Source organism: Oncorhynchus gorbuscha, linkage group LG03, assembly GCF_021184085.1.
Source record: "Oncorhynchus gorbuscha isolate QuinsamMale2020 ecotype Even-year linkage group LG03, OgorEven_v1.0, whole genome shotgun sequence".
In the NCBI taxonomy this organism is placed as follows: Eukaryota; Metazoa; Chordata; class Actinopteri; order Salmoniformes; family Salmonidae; genus Oncorhynchus; species Oncorhynchus gorbuscha.
In genome coordinates this window covers 28909378-28936064 of record NC_060175.1, presented here as the reverse complement: position 1 = coordinate 28936064, position 26687 = coordinate 28909378, and the positions used below count along the sequence as shown (strand labels likewise).

At 42.0% G+C, this 26687-nt stretch overlaps 2 protein-coding genes and 1 long non-coding RNA gene across 5 annotated transcripts; 2 read left to right on the top strand and 1 right to left on the bottom strand.

Annotated features, from left to right (window-relative positions):
* Positions 1 to 62: 62 nt before the first annotated feature.
* lg03h20orf96 (linkage group 03 C20orf96 homolog) lies at positions 63 to 7121 on the top strand. 2 transcript variants are annotated; one of them, XM_046341807.1, is made up of 10 exons: positions 63 to 516; positions 846 to 1026; positions 1201 to 1337; positions 1774 to 1932; positions 3403 to 3502; positions 3867 to 4024; positions 4118 to 4219; positions 4546 to 4632; positions 4833 to 4951; positions 6832 to 7121. In XM_046341807.1, the coding sequence occupies exons 1-10, from the start codon at positions 460 to 462 to the stop codon at positions 6890 to 6892; spliced, it is 1161 nt and encodes a 386-aa protein (XP_046197763.1). In that variant the 5' UTR covers positions 63 to 459; the 3' UTR covers positions 6893 to 7121. The 2 variants fall into 2 exon arrangements, with proteins under 2 accessions (XP_046197763.1, XP_046197769.1); XM_046341813.1 differs by having other exon boundaries at positions 4833 to 4961.
* Positions 3252 to 10910, bottom strand: LOC124030510. The gene is made up of 4 exons (XR_006837978.1): positions 10673 to 10910; positions 3859 to 3939; positions 3387 to 3481; positions 3252 to 3304 (listed from the first exon to the last, which is right to left on the bottom strand). It is a non-coding gene; the product is annotated as an uncharacterized LOC124030510 (long non-coding RNA).
* Positions 9542 to 26433, top strand: LOC124030490 (GTP-binding protein REM 1-like). Of its 2 annotated transcripts, none has more exons than XM_046341821.1 (5): positions 9542 to 9717; positions 10637 to 10995; positions 22658 to 22740; positions 24118 to 24325; positions 25052 to 26433. In XM_046341821.1, exons 2-5 carry the CDS (start codon positions 10662 to 10664, stop codon positions 25327 to 25329), a joined length of 903 nt encoding a protein of 300 aa, XP_046197777.1. In that variant the 5' UTR covers positions 9542 to 9717; positions 10637 to 10661; the 3' UTR covers positions 25330 to 26433. The 2 variants fall into 2 exon arrangements, with proteins under 2 accessions (XP_046197777.1, XP_046197782.1); XM_046341826.1 differs by lacking the exon at positions 9542 to 9717 and adding an exon at positions 10220 to 10504.
* The last annotated feature ends 254 nt before the right edge of the window (positions 26434 to 26687 follow it).

The window sequence follows — 26687 nt, the reverse complement described above, 5'->3', positions numbered from 1 at the left end:
ACAGACAAAATATTGCCTGCTACGTATTGTAACGACCCTGGGTTTATAAACCCGGAAATCGAGCACGCTTTTGCTGCACAGTCGATAGGGCGCCGGACCTCGGGCTCGAAAGTCGTGGGTTCGAGACCTGCTCCCTGCTGTTTCATTACAGTCTGTTTATCTCTCGGATCCGCGCTCAGTGTAGCCTTTTTGGTTACCCAAATTCGAATCCAGAATGTTTCGTCCATAGCTTCGTCCATGTTCCAGTAGGTGGCGGTCTTTTTCGTCGTCGATGTGGTTGCTATGACGAAGAGAAGCGTTACAGAACATTCCGGAGTAACTTTTATGTTATGCAGCTAGACTACAGATACATTTGCAAGGTTGCAAGTCGTATTTATATTTCAAAAGTTAGAATGACTTATTATACTCCAAGTTCAGCTTTGGAATCAATTTATTACGACGTATTGATGTAAAAACATAATGAATGTACTGCCAAACCATCTTGTCAAGTCACTGAAGGAAGATTTCAAGAAATTGGTAAGTTCATTGTCATGATGATGAGCACACACACATTATATATATATACACATACATACATACATATATATACATACATACATACATACATACATACATACATACATACATACATACATACATACATACATACATACATACATACATACATACATACATACATACATACATACATACATACATACATACATACATACATACATACATACATACATACATACATACATACATACATACAAGATAGAGACAGAACCATAGATAGACAGACAGAGAGGCAGACAGACGGACATAAGTCACACACACAATACATAGTAGTAATATCTGTTTAGGATTACAGCAAATGGGAGAGATGCAACAGGAGCAAGACAGAGCCCCCTCCCTGGGTGATTCTGCCCCCACTGCACAACAAGACTACTGGCTCACCAAGCGAGCGTTATCCAGCGACAGGGAGAGAGGAGAGTGGGACCTCCTCTGCCACCCATAACTTTTTTCCAACAACCGACAAGCCAGGTAAGCTATGAACTCATCTTTGAATGTAAAATATGTTAAATTGAGGAGATTAGGTTGACATGCTGGAATGAAAAGATTCACTGAATGAAAATCCAGCTTCATATGATGCAGAAGGCATAAATTGTCAATGGGAAATGAACTAAAATGGTTGACTTCATGTTTTGCCTTTGACAGGGAAGTCTCACCCCAACACTGGCCATGAAGAGTCCACTGCGTCATCTATGGGACGACTCTCTCGACGGAGGAGGAACGAAAGAGTGAAGCTGGACCCCATCACTTTGAAGAAACAAGAAAATATCAAAACACTGAACGTATTTATAGGCTATATCACAAGACATTAAATAAGTGATCAGTAAAATCCTCAGCTCTTGAATAGTAGACGTTCCTGTCATCATGTTGAGTCGATAGCCACAGTCAACCACTAGAGGGTGCAATACGCCATAAGAAATAATCCATGGCAGTAATCGATTTAGACCAGCTGTATCAAAATTATTACATGGACGGAATAGTTTCTGCTAGTTTTTATTATTTCCTTTTAATTTGTGTCCAATTAAGACAACCAGGTGAGGGGAGTTCCTAACTAATTAGTGACTTTAATTGATCAATCAAGTACAAGGGAGGCGTGATTTAGAGACACGTTATAAAGTGTGCACCAGACCACAAGATCTACACTTAAAACACAATACTGCATAAATAGGAAAGGTATTTAATTTGACATGTAAATAAACAAATAACAACCACTTTCAGTTGCTGATTATGTCGAGGAAGAAGGCCCTAGTGGAGCTGGAGAAGCACTGTGCATTGCTGCAGGAGAGCAATGTCCGTATGGCCGGGGAGATCGACAGCACAGACAGACAGTCAGTGTCCAGTGCCAGGGAATTCCTCATCAGGCATGACAAATTAGGGGTGAGTACATAGAATCTATGTCATTCTATTCCTCTATATCTGCTCTATTGATGACAGGTCACACTTGTGTTCTAGTACTCACGCAAATAGATTGGGCAAGCATCTCACTGTCTATTCTACTGCACTCGTATGTAACTGTATTCTCTAGATATGATAGAACTACAGAAGTACCAAGTATACTGTAGATATGATAGAAGAACAGTTTTTGTCCTGGCACTACAGAGCTGATTCAAATAACCAACACATCATCAAGCTTTGATTATTTGAAACAGCTGTGTAGTACTAGGGCAAAAAACAAAAATTGCACACTTTGGGGTCCCCAGGGCTGAGTTTTGGAAACGCTTAGTTAGGCTATAGAACACCATCAGCTGTAACAGTCAGTTAGACTATAGAACACCATCAGCTGTAACAGTCAGTTAGACTATAGAACACCATCAGCTGTAACAGTCAGTTAGACTATAGATCACCATCAGCTGTAACAGTCAGTTAGATTATAGATCACCATCAGCTGTAATAGTCAGTTAGACTATAGAACACCATCAGCTGTAACAGTCAGTTAGACTATAGATCACCACACCATCAGCTGTAATGGTCAGGTAGGCTATAGACCACCATCAGCTGTAACGGTCAGTTAGACTATAGATCACCATCAGCTGTAACGGCAAGTTAGACTATAGAATACCATCAGCTGTAACGGTCAGTTATACTATAGATCACCATCAGCTGTAACGGTCAGTTAGACTATAGATCACCATCAGCTGTAACGGTCAGTTAGACTATAGATCACCATCAGCTGTAATGGTCAGTTAGACTATAGAATACCATCAGCTGTAACGGTCAGTTAGACTATAGATCACCATCAGCTGTAACGGTCAGTTAGACTATAGATCACCATCAGCTGTAACGGTCGGGTAGGCGATAACAGTGTGAGCACCTTTCTTTATGTTATCTCAGAACCTGATATTCTCCTTGAGAAGTTAAGACGTACTAAGACTCTTGTAATGTAGTAAACCAATACCACCATTTGTACCATTACACTGCCGATTTTGCAGGTTTTCCTACTTACAATGCATGTAGAGGTCTGTAATTTTTTATCATAGGTACACTTCAACTGTGAGAGACGGAATCTTTAAAAAAATCCAGAAAATCACATTGTATGATTTTTAAGTAATTCATTTGCATTTTATTACATGACATACGTATTTGATATATCAGAAAAGCAGAACTTAATATTTGGTACAGAAACCTTTGTTTGCAATCCTTCAGGTTTCGGGGCTGTCGCTGGGCAATACGGACTTTCAGCTCCCTCCAAAGATTTTCTATTGGGTTCAGGTCTGGAGACTGGCTAGGCCACTCCAGGACGTAGGAAAACCTGCAAAATCGTCAGTGTATCAAATACTTGTTCTCCCCACTGTAGAAGCATATTATTGGTACCCTGAATAAATAAAGTCTACCCTGTTTCTCCGTAAGAGTTCTATAGCTGCATTCAACAGCTGGAGCCACAGTCAGATGGAGCAGGCCAAGACAGAGCTCCAGGAGGCTGAGACTGCTGCAAAGAACAAACTTTCGGGTAAGTGGTGATATTATAAATAATGTAAAATGCAGAGGCAACAAAGTTAAGTTTTTATTCATTGAGATGACTTTGGCAGAGTGAGAATTATAAATCAAAAGCAAATATAGTAGTACAGTAAATCAAGTGTGCTTGTAAATTATGAATACTCTTTTGTTTTACAGTAAATGTGCCTGTGAATGTCGATATTAAATATTATTGTTGTGTGTATGTGTGTGTGTGTGTGCATGTGTGACAGTGCAAGGAAAATCTGGTCGATTGGTGTTTGGGAACTCAAAAGGGAAGACGTGTTTGCATGCAGGGCCGTTCCCTCATTTATGATGGAAGTGTCTGTGGGTAAGCCCCTGGTGTGTTACCTTGCCAGGTCTCCATGAGCAGCTGAGGGGGGTGAAGGCAGAGCTGGTGAACGCCCAGGCGGAGCTCCACACCCTGAAGACCTACAAGGATAAAGAGTACCCCGTCAAGGCCCTGCGCATTGCAGAGATAAAGAGAGAGATTGAGAAACTCAAAGAGACACAGCAGGTCAACAGGTCTCTCTCAATGGCAACTTCCTCCAATAGAACGCAATAGGCTGTAGTCTCATATGTTGTGTGCTGTTCATTCCTGTGATTCCAGGATGAGAATGAGGACGTGAACTTGCTGTGCCAGACAGAGATTGTGTACCTGGAGAGACGATCCCAACACGAAGAGCAGGAAGTCCTCTCTGTCATAGCTAAGGTAGGATAGGATTTACTTCATTGTTCCTCAGGGAAAATTGGACACACAGCACTGCTGTTATCTATTATCACACACTCGGCACAAACATAATTCATAGGATACAAAGGTATATAGTTCTTTGTGGATGAATGACTCTCACTTGCCGCTAAAATGTTTTATACAAACATTCAGTAAGTATCAGCATAGGTCTATTTCTGAAGCGTATCTGGATTATAGGTGAAAATAACAGTGGAGGTTTTTTGTAATGATCTAAAGTCAAACTTTATTGGCAGGGGTAGATGTTGACACCATTTGTCATGGCTTTACTCCTTTCTCTCTGTTTTCAGCAAAATGTTTCATATATTCCCTGTGTCGTCAAACTGATGGCCGCACATAATCAGACGATAAAAAAAGAAATTGGAATCCACAAAAAGGTTTGGTAAATAATTATGAAAAGTTCTACCAATTTGATACTTCAACTTGTCATAATGGACTCACTCTAACTCCATACAGGTCATCATGTGAAAATAACCCAATTTTTTATTTTTACCATGGCATTATCGGAAAATGACTAATTGAAAAGGTATTGTTTTCTTCCTTTCTGTGTCACTCACTCATGCTTTCAACATTTCAGGAAATTGCGGAGCTGGAAGATAAGAACAGAGAGCTGATCAAGAGTGTCCAGGAACTGCAAATATCACGGACCAACATCAGGAAAGACATCTTTCAAGACGTTTTCCCCAAATCAGATAAGTATGTCAAGGTGATGGTAGGCACTTTACTGTACACTGCTGCTCTTAATAGGTTGTGTGATATCACCATTCCATGCCATGAGGGTGGGCACTTTAGACAATCTGGCTTTGGAAAAGGTTCTTGAGGGGGACTTTAAAACACCCATCATTAACCTTTCCTGAAGACACATTGTCTAAAGTGCATCTCTGAAACTAAAACAATTACTAATGATAATTTACTTGCCTTCTTTTCTTTAAGAAACTATTACCAAAGAGTAGTACATTGACAACTCTAGGCAAAGAGTAGTACATTGACAACTCTAGGCAAAGAGTAGTACATTGACAACTCTAGGCAAAGAGTAGTACATTGACAACTCTAGGCAAAGAGTAGTACATTGACAACTCTAGGCAAAGAGTAGTACATTGACAACTCTAGGCAAAGAGTAGTACATTGACAACTCTAGGCAAAGAGTAGTACATTGACAACGCTAGGCAAAGAGTAGTACATTGACAACGCTAGGCAAAGAGTAGTACATTGACAACTCTAGGCAAAGAGTAGTACATTGACAACTCTAGGCAAAAAGTAGTACATTGACAACTCTAGGCAAAGAGTAGTACATTGACAACTCTAGGCAAAGAGTAGTACATTGACAACTCTAGGCAAAGAGTTTGACAATGTCATAATACCAACCATATATTGTCAATACCCACTGAACTGTTGGCTTGTTTATCTATCTGACATCTTATCAGTGTCACAAAACCATCTAGACAGAACTAATAGACATGTGACAGGAATTTAACCTCTTTCTTGTTCCATCAAAATCGATGTCTCGGAAAGAGTAATGGGGTATCACCATCTAATATTACCCAGGGTTGAAAACAGACTTGTAGCGCCATCTTAAATTTAAATGAAGAAGCACAGCAGAGCGGAGTGAATCCCAGTCTGACATTAAAGGTTAATAAGGTGCTCAAATGTCCCCCCAGCCTGTTCCAAAGCAAGATGACACTCCACGCTGTAGACCATGAAAATCCCTCATACCTACAACTCATCAAATATTCAACCATAAAATGTTCCCCTCTGGGGAATACATTCATTTCACGTGACATTTTATACAAGGGAGATTTAATGTTGAATTAGGGTATTGCCGTAATTACAATGTTTTTGGAAAACCTCCTGAATCTCACTTAGCAATGACAACTTTTTAGCACTGACGTGTTTTAAGCCTAAAATAGGTTTACTATAAATATGAAGTTGAACTGTAAATGCAGATGTTCTAATTGGAATTAGCTGTATTGCCTCCGAGTGATTTAAACTCATAATTATCCAGGCTGGTAAATAGTGAGTCCGCACAGATACAACTGATTTCTCTTACTCTAGTCACTTTTGAGGAGAAAGTATGTTTATTTAAACTGACCTGTTTTTTTCCCTTCTTCTGTGATATGATACAGTCTTCCATAGGGAAACGGCTGCCAGCTTGTTTATTCTGTATTTCAGAATCACTTATGGCAATGGGAGATGTTACTTTCCAATCATTTGTTCTCATTCAGATAGGCCATTTTTAGGATGGAAAATGTAGGTCTTAAACTTCAGAATTGAAGTGGCCTACAGTACATCTGTCATAGGATGTCAATTGGGGAACACACTTGATGTGCATGTACTGTATCATTTTGTGTGCAATGTTTATTGTTTATTTGTTCATTTGGATTGTAGGTATCCATCAAGAATAGCCCATACTTAATCATCACTTCATTTCTGAAGGGTACTTTGTAATGGCATCAAAATACTTATGGCATTAAGCCTTCACAAGTAATTAACATTTCCAAATGTATACTAAGTTTGTACATAAGGAAAAGGTGTTCAGTGTGCATTAAGGTTCTAAATGTGTGTCCTGTTCATTCCAGATGCACCCCGGATATGGAGGTGACCTTAAACATCCCTCGTGAGGAGTGGCTCCCCATTTAGATGTGTGACAGACTAGGAGAGGCATGACTTGTGTGTCGCTCGGCTGCATTTAAACCTGCTGGGCTCTTCTTGGCACAACCCCAGAATGTCTGTTATACTGAGTGCCCATCTTCTCCTACTACAGTGCCCAATCTTCTTAAACCAAGTTCTGCATTGTAATACCAGTCAACTGGGGCCAATAAACATTTGTGAACATTTCTAATAAATACCTCCATGGTTCAATTTCAAATCCTTTGCATATTCTTTCTTCTCTTTTTTTTGTGCAGTGGAATCATATGCAATTGTATCAAAACCTCTCCAATGAGTATATAATATGTTTATTGGTGTGGTTTCATTCAGCTATTATTGATAGTCTATAATTGCCAGTTGAATGTAATTTACTGCCCATTATCACATTCTTCAATGTGCCGGTCCACAGAAAATCCTGTTTAATATTTAGAATATGTTCTGTTGTTTGCTTTTTTTCTCCACAGTAAGTGCCCCAGTGAGACTAACCACTTCAAACCCTCCCTTTCTTTACAAATCTCCTCAGACCCTGTAACTAGTTTTGGGAAGTCCCTGACTGTAATTTACTTAAGTGTGGGAAAGAAGCTGGCATTCAGTGCAAGGCCTTCATCTGGCCATCGTACGGCCGACTGGTTTGATTACTTATTTTTTTCAGTTGGAAAACATTCAGCCAAGCCTCAGAAAATACAACTTCCTGGGAAGGAGCTCTGGTCTGTGGCTAGGGGTGTGAACTCTGCCCACACAGTGTTAGGACAGAACTGATTTACAGATGTGTGTGTGTGTGTGTACTGCTTTACTCAAACAAACTATGCAGCATACAGCATACAAGTGCTTTTAGTGGAGACTGGGCTCACTTTGAAGATATTTCTGTACTTTATAAAGAGTTCAACACTGGGGCTTGACTTGACAAATCTAAACAGAATACTCTACCAATAGACAGGGAGGTAAGGATAAAACACATCCTGTCCCCATATTTCGGTATTTAGGTGGGGACTCTAGATTTCTTTCACACTCCTATTATTTGATTTCTTTAGCCCGCTCTAGAGCTTAAAATAGTTAAGCTATTAACACGAAACCAACTTCCAAATTTCCAGACTGCCCAAACTCGGATTGCTTGAAAATATTATTGATAGTATTTCTACTTTTTGAACTGTAACAATATTAAATGAGCTCCCAATGCATTTCAATGGCAAAAAAAGGCCCATAGACTTGAATGGTAAACCTCCCCAAGATTCTAGACCTATATCCTCCTACACCGTTTAAGTTATCAACACCAAACCAAAGTAGATATGTTCAGACTGCCCCAACTTAGATTGTTTGTCAAAGGATATTTGATACTATGTATACTTTTGGAACTATAACCATTTTTTTGTAATGTGCATAAATTAACATGGGTTTGAATGAGAACCATAGGAATACAGTGGTTGCTATCAAAATGGTCCTGCTCCTTGGTCAATTAAACTAGAATACCAACTATAAAACATTCAGGCAATCCAAACTTCAATTACTCTAAAAACCTTTATGAACTACGTAAAACAAAATGCATAAAATGTAATGAAATAAGTCACCAACAGTAATTCTTGGACCGTTCAAGCTAGAGACACCAAAACAACTTCTGGCTATCCTATCTTATCGATCGATTCTTCACAAGCTAGCAAGCCCACCACATTTTCTCCAGGAAATGTACTTTTATAGTATTATTTGATTTATTTAACCCACTCTAGCACTTAAAACGATTTAAGTTATTAACATGAAACCAACTACCAAATGTCCAGACTGCCCCAATTCGGATTGCTTGATAAAATATTTTTGACAGCATTTATACTTTTGGAACTATATCAATATTTAAATGAGCACCCAATGCATTTCAATGGCAAAAGAAAAGCCCATAGACTTCAATGGTAAAAAAATAAATAAGAAATGTTCAGGCTATCCTAACTTGATTTTTTGGTTTACGTTTATCAATTATAACTTTATACATTTGCATTAAATAACTCACCAACAGTAACGCTTGTACCGTTCAACCTAGAGACACCAAACCAACATTCACATATTCAGGCTATCCCAACTTCAAATGATTTAAAACATTTATCAACTATAACTATATTACTGTAGATTTGCATAAAATAACTCACCAATAGTAACTCTTGAACCATAGAGACCCCAAACCAACGTTCTCATATTCAGGCTATGCTAACTTCAAAGCTATAACTTTATACATATACATATATTAGCATAATTTAACTACCAACAGTGACTTTTGAATTGTATAAGCTAGAGACACTAAACCATATTTGACATGTTCAGGCTATCCTGTCCAATAAATCAATACATTTTTACATCTACCTACTTTTCAACTATAACCAGTCACTACCATTACTACTGTAGTCACTACCACTATTATAACTTATTTCACAACAATAAATACTTTCAAACAAGCTAGGAAGCACACCATATTTTCTTCATGAAATGTAATTTTCTAGATGTGTATATAAAGCAGTGGTTGCCCTGTGTGGGCAATGTGCAAACATTAAAGGAACCTTTTAAGTATGTCTGCACTGTGGAGGTCAACATTGTGGTAAGAGAGAACACTAACAGTTTAGAACAGGAAGTGACTTACTTCACGTCATGTAGTCGGGGTGTGTTCTTCAATGAGATTAAAGTGAACTCGCACACGGGAAAAGTTACAGCAGCAATGAGGAAATTAAATGAGGGTTGATTCGAAGCACGCGCATCATCAAAGGACCTGCTCCGCTGAAAACACGCAGCGTGTTCAAGCGCGCATTGCCTACATGCGTTTAGCGGGATTTACTGCACGGGTGAGTATCTATCCATTGGTGGAAAAATAAATTTGCCTAATTAACATACGCCATATCCATTTCGCCAACAACTTGTTGGACTGTAAGTGCAATAGCTTTTCACGAAAACTTTGGTTCATGACAGCAAAAACATTATATTGAAATTATTAAACCGCCGGCCGTCCCTATTACATTATTTAGTTGTTGACTGACAAAGTTAGTGGTGCGTCGAGTTTTCAAATATTTGAAGTAGGCTACGCTATGGCTACGTCTTAGTGTTATCACTGGAGGTGATCTGAAACATTGGCTCTGAATGCCTTTGAACGTGTGTGTGTGTGTGTGTGTGTGTGTGTGTGTGTGTGTGTGTGTGTGTGTGTGTGTGTGTGTGTGTGTGTGTGTGTGTGTGTGTGTGTGTGTGTGTGTGTGTGCGTGCGTGCGTGCGTGCGTGCGTGCGTGCGTGTGTGAGACGGAGAGGGAGACAGAGAGAGGAAAGAGAGACAGAAAGATGCGAGTAGAAGAACAGAGAGAGCGACCCCTGATTCCACTCTTAAATTTTTAACAGGGTTGTGGAACTTTGCAGGCTGTTGCCATGACTCCAGTGTATACTGTTACAATGTCCCATCAGCTATTCTATACAAGTGTAGCAAAACTGATTGAAACATTGGAAGCTTGTCTTGTTACAAGAACAGAATGACAGCTCGCACACGGCTCTCCGACGCGCGAAAACTTTACTAGGCTATGGTGTAGTCTGTGCTTTGCTCTGAAATGGAGAATACTGGACACAATTAGAAGATTCATGGCTACAGTTGTGAGTAAATGAAAGACAATGTTATGTTTCAGTGCTATTTTCACTCCAGTAGGCTATGTGCTATTTTTTGTTCTATAGTAAATTATGACTTTATCACCTGATTATGCTGCATACTCTATTCTTCTTTTTAAGGAATGTTCTTTGCCTTTTCGCCAAGATGACACATACCCAGAGAGAGGGGAAAGAGACTTTGCGGAGAAGGGCAAGTACTCCTATCCCTGCCTCTCATCAGCCGGGGCCGAGAGACAGAGACCCGCCAGCCGACCTCCATCACCCTCCGCTCTGCCAGTCTGCCTCATACCATCCAGGAGACAAGTCTCTCCACTGCCGCGCCAATTGGTCTTCTGATGACTCAGACAATGACTCGGATGGCTCGGGAGCAGAATGTTTATACCGCGTTGTTTTGCTAGGAGACCATGGTGTTGGAAAGTCGAGTCTTGCCAATATCTTTGCTGGCATACAGGAGAAGGATGCTCACGACCATACAGGAGGTGGGTTTTTTACTATGCACAATTCCAATAATTATTACAAGGCTATTTATGGTGTGTATAGCCTACTATCACAACTATTAAGTCGTTGTTTTGTCAATCTCTTATCAGTAACCTAAAATAAATTCCTTTTCTCCTAATTAAAATCCACTAATGACTAATTGGTTATTAAATTAGTTAATTCCATCTCTTTAACAATGACTTTCAGTAATTGTCTCTGACATTGCCGTATCCCTGATAACCTTGGCTAACCGGTCACAACTACATTTATGGAACTCCTATAACTGGCACATGTAGAAGTGAGTGACCTCAAAGCGTTGATTGGCAGCTTGTATTGACCCATGCATTTGGACATCCAGCTGTGATGTGGTTTGTGGAGGTTGTCCTTTTAAAATACCAATTTCTCTATAGTTCTCAATTTCATAATAGTGCTAAGAATATTTAGAAAACAAATGAATAATGAAACTTTTTGGTCATGCATGATAGGGTAGCCTAGACAGACAGTGGCTTCATTCGTTTGTGAGAGGTTCATGTTGTTGTGACCTGTGTGTGTCGAGTCATTGCTGATGGCCGTGGATGGGAGTGACTGGCTGAATATGCATCCCAAATGGCACCCTATTTTCCTTTAATGGTGCACTACTTTTTTGACCATAGGGCTCTGGTCAAAAGTAGTACACTATAAAGGGAATAGGGTTCCATTTGGGATGCAGCCTAGCTGAATGTTATGAGTCGCCCTGTTGTTGTGGAGAGACCCATCAGCTGTCAGAAGGGCTGTGTGTCAGGGAGACCCGCTGGGACAGGACATCGTTTGACTGACACCGCCACCCACGACCCTGTTCTGTTTGGTCATTTCTCAAACGATGTATCCCAAATTGCATCCTATTCCCTACATAGTGCATAGTGTCCTACTTTTGACCAGATCCCTGGGCCCTGTTCAAAAGTAGTGAACTAAATAGGACAGGGTTCCCCAACTGCCAGCCCGCGGGCGATTTTATTTGCCCCCCTGCAAAGTTGTTCCAACATAAAAGACTGTAAAAACACCTGCACATCAGCACCAAGTGATTTTAATTTTGGAAATCTGTTCCAAGTATTCCCACACATAGTAGAGAGATATGTTATCGTATACAAATGTAAGCAAGGCTTGAAATTATTATGTTTTGTTCAAATGTTATATCTGTTTGGGCTTCTTGAGGTCGATTTGCAGTCTACAAATGATTTGTAATTATGTTCCGGCCCCCTGAAATAGGGAATAGCCTCAGTGGTTGTTTTCAATGAGCTACATTTTGAGACGCTCTGATAAACTGGGAATGGAATTATTATAATGTTTGCAATTGGAATATGCACTGACTGGGCCCAGTGCATCTCTGTGGTTACTGATATGGTCACATTGGCTGCATTTACACAGGCAGCCAAATTGAAATATTTTTTCCACTAATTGCTCTTTTGACCAATCACCTCAGATCTTTTCACATTAGATATTTTCAGAGTAGATCTGATTGATCAAAAGACCAATTAGTGAAAAAAAATATTTGAATTGGGCTGCCTGTGTAAACGCAGCCTAAGATATTCTGATGTAAAGTTTATTTTACTGGAAATAATTCCTGAGGTGATGTGGGGACATGTATTTCCATAACCTCATAATTTAGATAGATATAGCCTGTGTTTTTCCAAAAGATTAGAGGAAAACCTTTTCAAAATCTTTGTACTGTACATGTATTTTGCCAAATGCCAAAGCATGTGCAGACACAGCCAGACAGAAGATGGGAACTCCTACTGGAGAGAGGTATTGTAAGGAGATGGAATTCCTAAAGAGGCTATCCCAAACAGGACAGAGATTAATGATAAGAAGCAGAGAGGGGTTGCCCCTGTCTGTTCTAGTGAGCGAGAGAGGGGGTGGATGTGTGGGCTCAGCTCTCTTGTTTATCTTTGCTGGATGGTGAGGTTAGGTTCAGGTTCTGCTGACATGGCAGTTGTGTGTGTGTGTGTCCCAGCTCTTCAGAAAGATAAGGGCTCCCCTATGACACCTCCCCACCCCCACCCACTCTGACATCTGTTTTCAGCCTGTCACTGACTGGTGGTGTTGTTGTTATTTTTAGTGTCTTGTCACTTAGCTTGTCACACTGGCAGCAACTGAGCTGTTCTTCAAGTGGACTCCTTGGTTAGTTTAGAGCTGGTGTGATGAATGGCAAGTGTTTTATGAGGACAGAACAGCATTACGAGGAGATTACAACTCATGCCAATGTAGGCATATTACTAGACATATTACTTGATTGCTTGTTTAAAGGTTTCGACCTATATTGTAACTTCAACTCAACGACCTCAACTTCTAAAAGGTTTGCCGGACCATTTGTCATTGTCTTGTGCGGGCGGCTTTTACAATAAGGTTAGAGCTGAACATGGAAAATGTAACAAGCTCACTCTTGGCCAAAGTGTGTTTTAGTCTCCCTGTCATGACGGCAAGGAGGATCTCATCAGACTAAACAAGACATGGCTCAATGATTTTTTCCACATCAAAAATTCCATGTCATGACATGGTAGTGGATGTATAATAACTCCATGGTCATGAGATGGTAGTGGAAGTGTAATAACTCCATGGTCATGATATGGTAGTGGAAGTTTAATAACTCCATGGTCATAGTGGAAGTGTAATAACTCCATGGTCATGAGATGGTAGTGGAAGTGTAATAACTCCATGGTCATGAGATGGTAGTGGAAGTTTAATAACTCCATGGTCATGAGATGGTAGTGGAAGTGTAATAACTCCATGGTCATGAGATGGTAGTGGAAGTGTAATAACTCCATGGTCATGAGATGGTAGTGGAAGTGTAATAACTCCATGGTCATGAGATGGTAGTGGAAGTTTAATAACTCCATGGTCATAGTGGAAGTGTAATAACTCCATGGTCATGATATGGTAGTGGAAGTTTAATAACTCCATGGTCATAGTGGAAGTGTAATAACTCCATGGTCATGAGATGGTAGTGGAAGTTTAATAACACCATGGTCATGAGATGGTAGTGGAAGTGTAATAACTCCATGGTCATGAGATGGTAGTGGAAGTGTAATAACTCCATGGTCATGAGATGGTAGTGGAAGTGTAATAACTCCATGGTCATGAGATGGTAGTGGAAGTGTAATAACTCCATGGTCATAGTGGAAGTGTGACAACTTCATGGTCATGAGATGGTAGTGGAAGTGTAATAACTCCATAGCCATGAGATGGTAGTGGAAGTGTAATAACTCTATAGCCATGAGCTGGTAGTGGAAGTGTAATAACTCCATAGCCATGAGATGGTAGTGGAAGTGTAATAACTCCATGGTCATGAGATGGTAGTGGAAGTGTAATAACTCCATAGCCATGAAATGGTAGTGGAAGTGTAATAACTCTATAGCCATGAGCTGGTAGTGGAAGTGTAATAACTCCATAGCCATGAGATGGTATTGGAAGTGTAATAACTCCATAGCCATGAGATGGTAGTGGAAGTGTAATAACTCCATAGCCATGAGATGGTAGTGGAAGTGTAATAACTCCATAGCCATGAGATGGTAGTGGAAGTGTAATAACTCCATAGCCATGAGATGGTAGTGGAAGTGTAATAACTCCATAGCCATGAGCTGGTAGTGGAAGTGTAATAACTCCATAGCCATGAGATGGTAGTGGAAGTGTAATAACTCCATAGCCATGAGATGGTAGTGGAAGTGTAATAACTCCATAGCCATGAGATGGTAGTGGAAGTGTAATAACTCCATAGCCATGAGATGGTAGTGGAAGTGTAATAACTCCATAGCCATGAGATGGTAGTGGAAGTGTAATAACTCCATAGCCATGAGATGGTAGTGGAAGTGTAATAACTCCATAGCCATGAGCTGGTAGTGGAAGTGTAATAAATCCATGGTCATAGTGGAAGTGTAATAACTCCATGGTCATGAGATGGTAGTGGAATGTGTAATAACTCCATGGTCATGAGCTGGTAGTAGAAGTGTAATAACTCCATGGTCATAGTGGAATGTGTAATAACTCCATGGTCATGAGCTGGTAGTGGAAGTGTAATAACTCCATGGTCATAGTGGAAGTGTAATAACTCCATGATCATGAGATGGTAGTGAAAGTGTAATAACTCCATAGCACCTTTTATAGGTAGTAGGGATAAACACATCAGTAGAGTTCTTGGATGTCAAATATATTTGACCAACTTTACAAAACACCTTCATATTTTAGTTACTAAAGACAGATAAGCTTAAAATGGCCTAAATGATTCATCATAAGAAAATCTTATTCAGCTCACTGATATACATGTGTATGCTCCCATGTGGTTTATTGACAGCAGTCTACAAGGTGTCAAGCCTTAGGTCTCCATCAGGTTTCCATTCATAAAGAACAAGCCCAGATTATTTATTTATATATATATATACAGTGCCTTGCGAAAGTATTCGGCCCCCTTGAACTTTGCGACCTTTTGCCATATTTCAGGCTTCAAACATAAAGATATAAAACTGTTTTTTTTGTGAAGAATCATGAAGTGGAACGACATTTATTGGATATTTCAAACTTATTTAACAAATCAAAAACTGAAAAATTGGGTGTGAAAAATTATTCAGCCCCCTTACGTTAATACTTTGTAGCGCCAACTTTTGCTGCGATTACAGCTGTAAGTCGCTTGGGGTATGTCTCTATCAGTTTTGCACATCGAGAGACTGAAATCTTTTCCCATTCCTCCTTGCAAAACAGCTCGAGCTCAGTGAGGTTGGATAGAGAGCATTTGTGAACAGCAGTTTTCAGTTCTTTCCACAGATTCTCGATTGGATTCAGGTCTGGACTTTGACTTGGCCATTCTAACACCTGGATATGTTTATTTTTGAACCATTCCATTGTAGATTTTGCTTTATGTTTTGGATCATTGTCTTGTTGGAAGACAAATCTCCGTTCCAGTCTCAGGTCTTTTGCAGACTCCATCAGGTTTTCTTCCAGAATGGTCCTGTATTTGGCTCCATCCATCCATCTTCCCATCAATTTTAACCATCTTCCCTGTCCCTGCTGAAGAAAAGCAGGCCCAAACCATGATGCTGCCACCACCATGTTTGACAGTGGGGATGGTGTGTTCAGGGTGATGAGCTGTGTTGCTTTTACGCCAAACATAACGTTTTGCATTGTTGCCAAAAAGTTCCATTTTGGTTTCATCTGACCAGAGCACCTTCTTCCACATGTTTGGTGTGTCTCCCAGGTGGCTTGTGGCAAACTTTAAACGACACTTTTTATGGATATCTTTAAGAAATGGCTTTCTTCTTGCCACTCTTCCATAAAGGCCAGATTTGTGCAATATACGACTGATTGTTGTCCTATGGACAGAGTCTCCCACCTCAGCTGTATGTGGTGGGTGATTCTGTAACGGTGTTCTTCGTTTGTAGAAAGAGAGTCGGACCGAAATGCAGCGTGGTGGTTACTAATGACTTTAATAGAAAAAGTGATACATGAAATAACGATACAAAATACAAAACAACAAACGGAACGTGAAACCTAATTACAGCCTATCTGGTGAAACTACAGAGAGACAGGAACAAATCACCCATGAAATACAAAGCGAAATTCAGGCTACCTAAATACGGTTCCCAATCAGAGACAACGAGAATCACCTGACTGATTGAGAACCGCCTCAGGCAGCCAAGCCTATACAACACCCCTAATCAGCCCAAATACTACAAACCCCAATACGAAAATACAATAACATAAACCCATGTCACACCCTGGCCTGACCAAATATATAACGAAAACACAAAATACAATGACCAAGGCGTGACACTGTAGATCTCTGCAGTTCATCCAGAGTGATCATGGGCCTATTGGCTGCATCTCTAATCAGTCTTCTCCTTGTATGAGCTGAAAGTTTAGAGGGACGGCCAGGTCTTGGTAGATTTGCAGTGGTCTGATACTCCTTCCATTTAAATATTATCGCTTGCACAGTGCTCTTTGGGATGTTTAAAGCTTGGGAAATATTTTTGTATCCAAATCCGGCTTTAAACTTCTTCACAACAGTATCTCGGACCTGCCTGGTGTGTTCCTTGTTCTTCATGATGCTCTCTGCGCTTTTAACGGACCTCTGAGACTATCACAGTGCAGGTGCATTTATACGGAGACTTGATTACACACAGGTGGATTGTATTTATCGTCATTAGTAATTTAGGTCAACATTGGATCATTCAGAGATCCTCACTGAACTTCTGGAGAGAGTTTGCTGCACTGAAAGTAAAGGGGCTGAATAATTTTGCATGCCCAATTTTTCAGTTTTTGATTTGTTAAAAAAGTTTGAAATATCCAATAAATGTCGTTCCACTTCATGATTGTGTCCCACTTTGTAATGAACTTCGTCTGTTGTTTGTAGAAAGTCAGACCGAAATGCAGCGTGTAGGTTACTCATGACTTTTAATAAAGCTAATACGGTACATGAAATAACGAAGAAGAAAACAACAAACGAATGACACTAATACAGCCTATCTGGTGACTAACACTAAGACAGGTACAATCACCCACGACAACAACGCGCACTCAAGCTACCTAAATACGGTTCCCAATCCGAGACAACTAGAAACAGCTGACTCCAATTAGGAATCGCCTCAGGCAGCCAAGCCTAACTAGACACACCCCTAATAATACACACTCCCAATTAATACAAACCCTAATACGAAAATACAACATATAAACCCATGTCACACCCTGGCCTACCCAAACATATAACAAAAACACAAGATACAATGACCAAGGCGTGACAGAACCCCCCTAAGGTGCGGACTCCGGGACGCACCTCAAGAGCATAGGGAGGGTCTGGGTGGGCGTCTGTCCATGGTGGCGGTTCTGGCTCGGGACGTGGACCCCACTCCATCAATGTCCTAGTTCCTCCCCTTCGCGTCCTAGGATAATCCACCTTCTCCGCCGACCATGGCCTAATAGTCCTCACCCTGATCCCCACATAACTGAGGGGCAGCTCGGGACCGAGGGGCAGCTCGGGACAGAGGGGCAGCTCGGGACAGAGGGGCAGCTCGGGACAGAGGGGCAGCTCGGGACAGAGGGGCAGCTCAGGATAGAGGGGCAACTCCGGATAGAGGGGCAACTCCGGATAGAGGGGCAACTCCGGATAGAGGGGCAACTCCGGATAGAGGGGCAACTCGGGATAGAGGGGCAGCCCGGGACAGAGGGGCAGCCCGGGACCGAAGCAGCCCGGTACTGAGGGGAAGCCCGGTACTGAGGGGAAGCCCGGTACTGAGGGGAAGCCCGGTACTGAGAGGGAGCCCAGTACAGAGAGGGAGCCTAGTACTGAGAGGAAGCTCAGTACTGAGAGGAAGCTCAGGCAGGTAGTAGGCTCCGGTAAATCCTGGCTGGCTGGTGGACCTGGCTGATTATAGTTGTCTGGCCGATCTAGAAGATCTTGGTAGACTGGCACTTCTGGCGGATCCTGGCAGACTGGCACTTCTGGCGGATCCTGGCAGACTGGTGACGCTGGGCCAACTGGCGGCGCTGGGCAGACAGGAGACTCCGGCAGCGCAGGAGAGGAGAAAGGCTCTGGCTGCGCTGAACAGGCGGGAGACTCCGATAGCGCAGGAGAAGAGAACAGCTCTGGTTGCGCTAAACAAGCGGGAGACTCCGGCAGCGCAGGAGGGGAGAAAAGCACTGGCTGCGCTGAACAGGCGAGGCGCACTGGAGGCCTGGTGCATGGTGCTGGAACTGGTGGTACTGGCGCGAGGACACGCACAGGAAGCCTGGTGCGGGGAGCTGCTACCGGAGGACTGGTGTGTAGAGGTGGCTCTGGATAGACCGGACCGTGCAGGCGCACTGGAGCTCTTGAGCACCGAGCCTGCCCAAGTTTACCTGGCTCGATGCCCACTCTAGCCCGGCCAATAGGAAGGGCTGGTATGAGTCGCAGCTGGCTCTGCACCCGCACTGGAAACACCGTGCGCTCCATAGCATAACACGGTGCCTGCCCGGTCTCTCTAGCCCAACGGTGAGCACAGGGAGTATGCGCAGGTTTCCTACCTGGCATAACTATTCTCCCTTCTAGCTCCACCCCAATAATTGTTTTGGGCTGTTTTTCCGGTTTCCAACCGCGTCGCCGTGCTGCCTCCTCATACATATGCCTCTCCGCTTTAGCTGCCTCTATTTCCTCCTTGGGACGGCGATATTCTCCCGGCTGCTCCCAGGGTCCTTAACCGTCTAATTCCTCCTCCCATGTCCAAATCTCCAAATGATGCATTCTCTCCCATTGCAACTGCTCTTCACGATTAACAGGGAGAGTAGGCTCAGGTCTGTTTCCTGACTCAGCCACTCTCTCTCTGCGCTTTCCCCTGTTACCTTCAGTTTTCGCTCTGTATAGCAATGCTTTCCTTCTCGATTCCATCCGTGTATAGCCCTCTTCGCATTGCTGGAGGGAATCCCAGGCGGGCTCTTGCACTCGCTCTGGGTCGGCTGCCCACCTGTCGATTTCTTCCCACGTCGTATAATCCCTGCTTCTGCCGTCCATATCGTCCTCCTTTAGCTCCTGCCAGTTCACACGCTGCTCGGTCTGTGAATCGTGGTGGGTGATTCTGTAATGAACTTCGTCTGTTGTTTGTAGAAAGACAGACCGAAATGCAGCGTGTAGGTTACTCATGACTTTTAATAAAGCTAATACGGTACATGAAATAACGAAGAAGAAAACAACAAACGAATGACACTAATACAGCCTATCTGGTGACTAACACTAAGACAGGTACAATCACCCACGACAACAACGCGCACTCAAGCTACCTAAATACGGTTCCCAATCCGAGACAACTAGAAACAGCTGACTCCAATTAGGAATTGCCTCAGGCAGCCAAGCCTAACTAGACACACCCCTAATAATACACACTCCCAATTAATACAAACCCTAATACGAAAATACAACATATAAACCCATGTCACACCCTGGCCTACCCAAACATATAACAAAAACACAAGATACAATGACCAAGGCGTGACACACTTGCTGTTGATTCTTCACAAAAAAATACAGTTTTATATCTTTATGTTTGAAGCCTGAAATGTGGCAAAAGTTCAAGGGGGCCGAATACTTTCGCAAGGCACTGTATATATATATATATATATATAATCTGGGCTTGTTCTTTATGTGTGTGTGTGTGTATCTCATATATAGAGAGATATTTCCAAATGACTTCACACCTGCTGACTGCAACCAATTGTAGACATATAGTAGTAGGAGGTGGTATGTAAAAATCCTTTCTGTATCTACAACAAGATGTAGGGGTGGTTTCCCAGACACAGACTAAGCCTAGCCCTGGACTAAAAAGCATGTTCAACTGAGAATTTCCATTGAAATTGATGTTTAGTCTCGTTCGTTTAGTTATGTCTGGGTAACCGTCCCTAAGAGTTGTATTTGAATGTTAGCAAAAGTAGCAGTCCAACTAGGTTACAATTTGTACACTACAGTGGCAAGAAAAAGTATGTGAACCCTTTGGAATTATCTGGATTTTTACATAAATTGGTTCTAAAATTAGATCTGATCTTCATCTATGTCACAACGACAGCCAAACACAGTCTGCTTAAAATAATAACACACACATTATTGTACTTTTCTCATCTATATTGAATACATAATTGAAACATTCACAGTATATGTTGGGAAAAGTATGTGAACCCGTAGGCTAATGACTTCTCCAAAAGCTAATTGGAGTCAGGAGTCAGCTAACCGGGAGTACAATCATTGAGACGAGATTGGAGATGTTGGTTAGTGTCACGACTCCGACCGAAGGACACTCCCCTTCCCGTTCGGGTGGCGCTCGGTGGTCGTCGTCGCCGGCCTACTAGCTGCTACTGATTATTTCCTCCCCCTCCTTATGTGTTGATTGAGTGCACCTGTTTTGAATTAGGTAGTAGGCTTTATTAGTCAGCCGGCCCGCAGAGTTCCTTGTGCGGGATTGATTATTGTGACCATCTGTTTTAGTGTACTTGTGTGCACGTCTATGGGTTTTGTGTTTTTCCCATTTTGTGGGTTTTCCCTAGACCATTTAAGTCCCCCTGTTAGGGGGCATTTGTGTGTTCATTACGCCCTGTGTGTTCATGAGGGTTGGCTTATGTTCACCGTTTGTCGGTGCATTAAAATAGCACTCACCTGAACTCTCTGCTTCCTGCGCTTGACTCCTCACCCATTACACTCAGATCGTTACAGTTAGAGCTGTCCTGCCCTATAAAAAAACACTCACAAAATGTTTGTTTGCTATTCAAAAGAGGCATTGCCTGATGTGAACCATGCCTCAAACAAAAGAGATCTCAGAAGACCCAAGATTAAGAGTTGTTGACTTGCATAAAGCTGGAAAGGGTTACAAAAGTACGTCTAAAAGCCTTGATGTTCATCAGTCCACGGTAAGACAAATTGTCTATAAATGGAGAAAGTTCACCACTGTTGCTACTCTGCCTAGGAGTGGCCGTCCTGCAAAGATGACTGCAAGATCATGGTGCAGAATGCTTAATAAGGTTAAGAAGAATCTTAGAGTGTCAGCTAAAGACTTAATTAAATCTCTGGAACATGCTAACATCTCTGTTTACGGGTCTACGATACGTAAAACACTAAACAAGAATGGTGTTCATGGGAGGACACCACGGAAGAAGCCATTGCTATCCAAAAAAAAAACATTGATGCACGTCTGAAGTTCGCAAAAGAGCATCTGAATGTTCCACAGAGTTACTGGCAAAATATTCTGTGGACAGATTAAAGTAAAGTTGAGTTGTTTGGAAGGAACACACAACACTGTGTGGAGAAAAAAAGGCCCAGCACACCAACATCAAAACCTCATCCCAACTGTAACCTATAATGGAGGGAGCATCATGGTTTGGAGCTGCTTTGTTGCCTCAGGGCCTGGACAGCTTGCTATCATCGAAGAAAAAATAAATTCCCAAGTTTATCAAGACATTTTGCAGGAGAATGTAAGGCTATATGTCCACCAGTTGAAGCTCAACAGATGTTGGGTGATGCAACAGGACAACGACCCAAAACACAGAAGTAAATCAACAACAGAATGGCTTCAACAGAAGAAAATACACCTTCTGGAGTGGCCCAGTCAGTGTCCTGAACTCAACCCGATTTGAGATACTGTGGCATGACCTCAAGAGAGCGGTTCACACCAGATATCCCAAGAATATTTGTGAACTGAAACAGTTTTGTAAAGAGGAATAGTCCAAAATTCCTCCTGGCCATTGTGCAGGTCTGGTCTGCAACTACAGAAAACGTTTGGTTGAGGTTATGGCTGCCAAAGTAGGGTCGACCAGTTATTAAAATCAAGGGTTCACATACTTTTTCCACCTTATACTGTAAATGTTTACACGGTGTGTTCAATAAAGACGTAAAAACATATAATTGTTTGTGTGTTATTCGTTTAAGCAGACTGTGTTTGTCTATTGTTGTGACTTAGATGAAGATCAGATAAAATGTTATGACCAATTGATGCAGAAGTCTAGGTTATTCCAAAGGGTTCACATACTTTTTCTTGCCTATCCACCATCTGATGTAACTATTTCAACTCCTTTTTCTGTCTTCCTTTAGAACATTCCTTTAGAATGTTTTCCAACATTATTGAGGAATGTACAGTATGAAATAATAACATATTTTCTAATCTCTTTCCTGGCTATTGTTTGTTGGTTTAGAGGACACCTATGAGAAAACCATGACTGTGGATGGGGAGGAGACCATCCTCATCGTCATGGACACCTGGGAGAACGAGAAACAGGTACGACAATAACCATGAACCTGGTTTTGTCAACAAAAAATGGATTGCACAGTAGTGGCGAATATGATGTCTTCTTGCAACAAGACTCTTTTCAAAGTAAAAAAGGTGGAAAACATACAAATTTTAACAAGAAAAACAGGAAAAACCAAGTTCTATAACTTCATCTATTTAGTTTGTTTACCTTCAATATACATGGTGTATGGGGCCTCCCGAGTGGCCCATGGTCGAAGGCACTCCATCGCAGTGCTAGAGGCGTCACTACAGACCCCGGTTTGTTCCTTGACTGTGTCATAACCGGCTGTGATCGGGAGTCCCATAGGGCAGCGCAAAATTGGCCCAGCGTCGTCCGGGCTAGGGGAGGGTTTGGCCAAGGGGGCTTTACTTGGCTCATCACGCTCTAGCGACTCCTTGTGGCGTGCCGGGTGCCTGCAGGTTGACCTTGGTCGTCAGTTGAACAGTGTTTCCTCCGACACATTGGTGCAGTTGGCTTCTGGGTTAAGCGGGTGCGTGTTAAGAAGTACGGTTTCGGAGGACGCATGACTCGACCTTCGCCTCCCAAGCCCATTGGGCAGTTGCAGTGATAAGACCAGATCGAAATTGGAGAGAAAATGGGGGTAAAATTTCCCCAAAAATAAAAAGATACATGGTGTACAACCCACTGAACCATAAGCCTCCATTCTATTCTCTTCAAAACAACTATGATACCTAAAGGGTAACCCGACATTGTGGAAAAATATATGTGCTCTCTGTGTGCCTGTAGCAATACCCCATTGACTCACCCCCCAAAGTGGGGTGAATCCTGGTTGTGCTGGATTCAGTGAGTGGTGCATGGCTCCAGTGGTATGAGGCAAGCGTCTGTATGGGACACTGATGGCTGTGGGGCCTAATTACTCCAGTATTGATTACAGCTGGGGAGTGAAGCATGCAGGCCAGGCTGCGTGTTGACTTGTCTGTACCTGGTAAGAGGAGATATAAGGACATAATGATGTCTATAAGGACAGTGGTTTGACTGTGTTTAAGGGCACCAAGTGTTTCTTAGAGGCAGAAAGTCAGATAGATGTACTGTATGTTTGACCAATGACCATCCCTGGAAACCAGAGTTCTGTATTCACAAATACATAGAAATCCGCTTTTGTCCATCTGTCACAATTTGCATTTACCCTTTTTCGAATACGGAAGTTAAAACGTAATGTTGACCATCACTAATCTTTTAAATGGACAAGGTTATATTTGACATCAGGGTTGGCTTCAATGATAACATCAAAGAACACATGCTATATCAAAGTCCAGATCCTGGCGAGCCCCCAAATATGTCTATCGTTGGTGAATGTTGAACTTTATTTCTGTTGGATAACAGTTTTCATTTGTTTCTCTCAGGAGGAAGATCAGACGTGGGTCCAGGACTACTGTATGCAGGTGGGCAACGCCTACGTCATAGTTTACTCCATCACGGATCGCACCAGCTTCGAGAGTGCCTCCGAGTTACGCATCCAGCTGCGGCGCATACGGCAGGCCGAGAACATTCCCATCATCCTCGTGGGCAACAAAAGTGACCTGGTCCGCTCCAGAGAAGTGGCTGTAGAAGGTAACGTTGATTCCAATGATAATGATGTTATCATTTAAGCATCTCTCCACATCTTTTGAACAGTGATTTGATGACAGCCATTTAAGCAAAATGAGCAGCGCTCTGCTTATAATAGACAGTAAAATAGTTTGGCTTTACAACAGTTCGTGTTGCATTTTCTGTGGACTTCATAGTCAAAACTACAGAACATTGAAATCACATATCAAATGTTGCAGTCCACACGACAGACTGTGGACTGTTCATTTAACATTCCAAGAGTTGGATTTACAGCACACATCTCATACACTAACACTGTATTTAACAATGTCACTATAATTCTTGATGATTTGGTCATTGTTTTAATATTTAACCTGTTCTGCAGGTGAGAATAAGCTTGTCCTAATTCTGGAGCAATGGATCAAATGGATTTATGTTAGAAGTTTCACCTGATCCAGAGATTTTTGTTGTTGTATATTTCTAAATATGTGGGCATTGTGTATGATTGAATGTATGGCACAGAGTGCCCATGTCACTTGTTTTTCCCTGCAGCCACTTGCCTACCAATAGAGGACCAATGGAATGGAAACCTCTGCAAAACAAATGTATTGGTTGCCTTGTGTGGCTTCTTTATTTATTTTAAATTGTCAGACCAAGTTGTCAGACCCAGACATTAAACTAATGTCGACCTCTCACACTTAAACACCTCTCGTTTGACCCTTTCTTCCTCTGTGCTCTGCTCTTTCCTAGAGGGTCGTGCGTGCGCTGTGGTGTTCGACTGCAAATTCATAGAGACATCTGCTTCGCTCCACCACAACGTTCACGAGCTCTTCGAGGGCATCGTCCGGCAGATTCGCCTGCGGCGAGACAGCAAGGAGACCAACGAGCGCCGGCGCTCCGTCTACAAGCGTAAGGAGAGCCTCACCAAGAAGGCCCGCCGCTTTCTAGACCGCCTGGTGGCCAAGAACAACAAGAAGATGGCGCTGAAGGTTCGCGCCAAGTCTTGCCACGACCTGGCCGTGCTGTAATGGCTGCTGTGTGGCGTGCAACAAGTGGTTCACGCCGTCAGTGGTTGCAGACTCCAACGCTCCTCTTTGCCCTAACAATCCCCTTGTGGTAAAGGGGAAGAACATTGTTTGTTATTTTCTATTTATTTCACCCATTAGAAGCAATTGGGTTGCGGAAATGTGAGGCAATTGAGACTTTTTGTTGCTATATCCCAGATTTTCTGAGAATGAGTTTGCTAAACATACACCTTATCAACTGTTTGCCTTACATCTAATTAAATAGATTCCTAGACCAGTGTATCCAGACACAGATCTGGCATTTAAACTCCTTTTTCTGTCTCTTTTTGAGAAGGTTTTCTAAGATTATTGAGGTATGAAATAATTATTTGAATGCACTGTATGATGTATTTTTGCCATGAGGAAAGCAATGTCCACAGTGGTACTTTATATAGATTTCACTGACTACTTGATTTCAAGGTTTTGCACTATGGGAGACAGTGATGTATTAGGAGGAATCAGTGGAGCTTCTTCTACAGCAAAGATGTTTCTCTCTACCAAGAGAGCTCAAGTCTGGTTTGAGACTGTTCTATCTGTGAGCCCATCAGTTCACAGCTAAATTACATGTGAATGCCGATCTTGTTTGGAAATCGACACCATCGTAAACTTTCCAAAAGGTTTATCCCATCCTCATCTTCCTTTACAAGCACCTCCTACACTGGAAGGACCAGTAGGGTGTTACAGTGAAACTGTCATGGACGCTTTTGAAGAGGCGTGGTCTGGTTGACCACTGTCAAGAAACACCTTTGTATGATGACATGGTCCTGAAGAGACCAAAGAAGTGTTGAGTTCTTCAATGTCAGTGTTTGTGCCCACGTTGGGCGGAGAGAGGTATAATAATCACTTTTGTACAAAATTATGTTTTGAGTTTGTAAATACAGTATGTCAAGGATTTTTATGCGGAAATAAAGCAGCAGGAAATGTATTACCACTTTACCATTGTCTGCACTGGAATTTAAGGTATGTTACATTTCTGTAAGCAATGCCTTCAGAGTATTATTAAAGGATCAAAATGAGCTATTTTTAAAAGCTTTTATAAAATATTTGAAAGAAATGAAAGAGATCGTTGCTAACCTGTGTGCCTCGTTTCTGCTTTCTCTTCATATTAGCTGAAGCAAAACCAGACTGAGCGATGTGAGCATAGACTCTTCAAAGGCTTGAAAGTACATGAGTGATTCTGGTGTAGCTTTCCATAAACCTGCTAAAGGAAACTCCTGGATGGGTAGAAACTCCTGTTTAGTATCAAATTCATGTCCAGACACAGACATGTTTGGAAAAATAAAGTTACAGAGGGTCAAAGATCATACCCCCAAGACATGCTA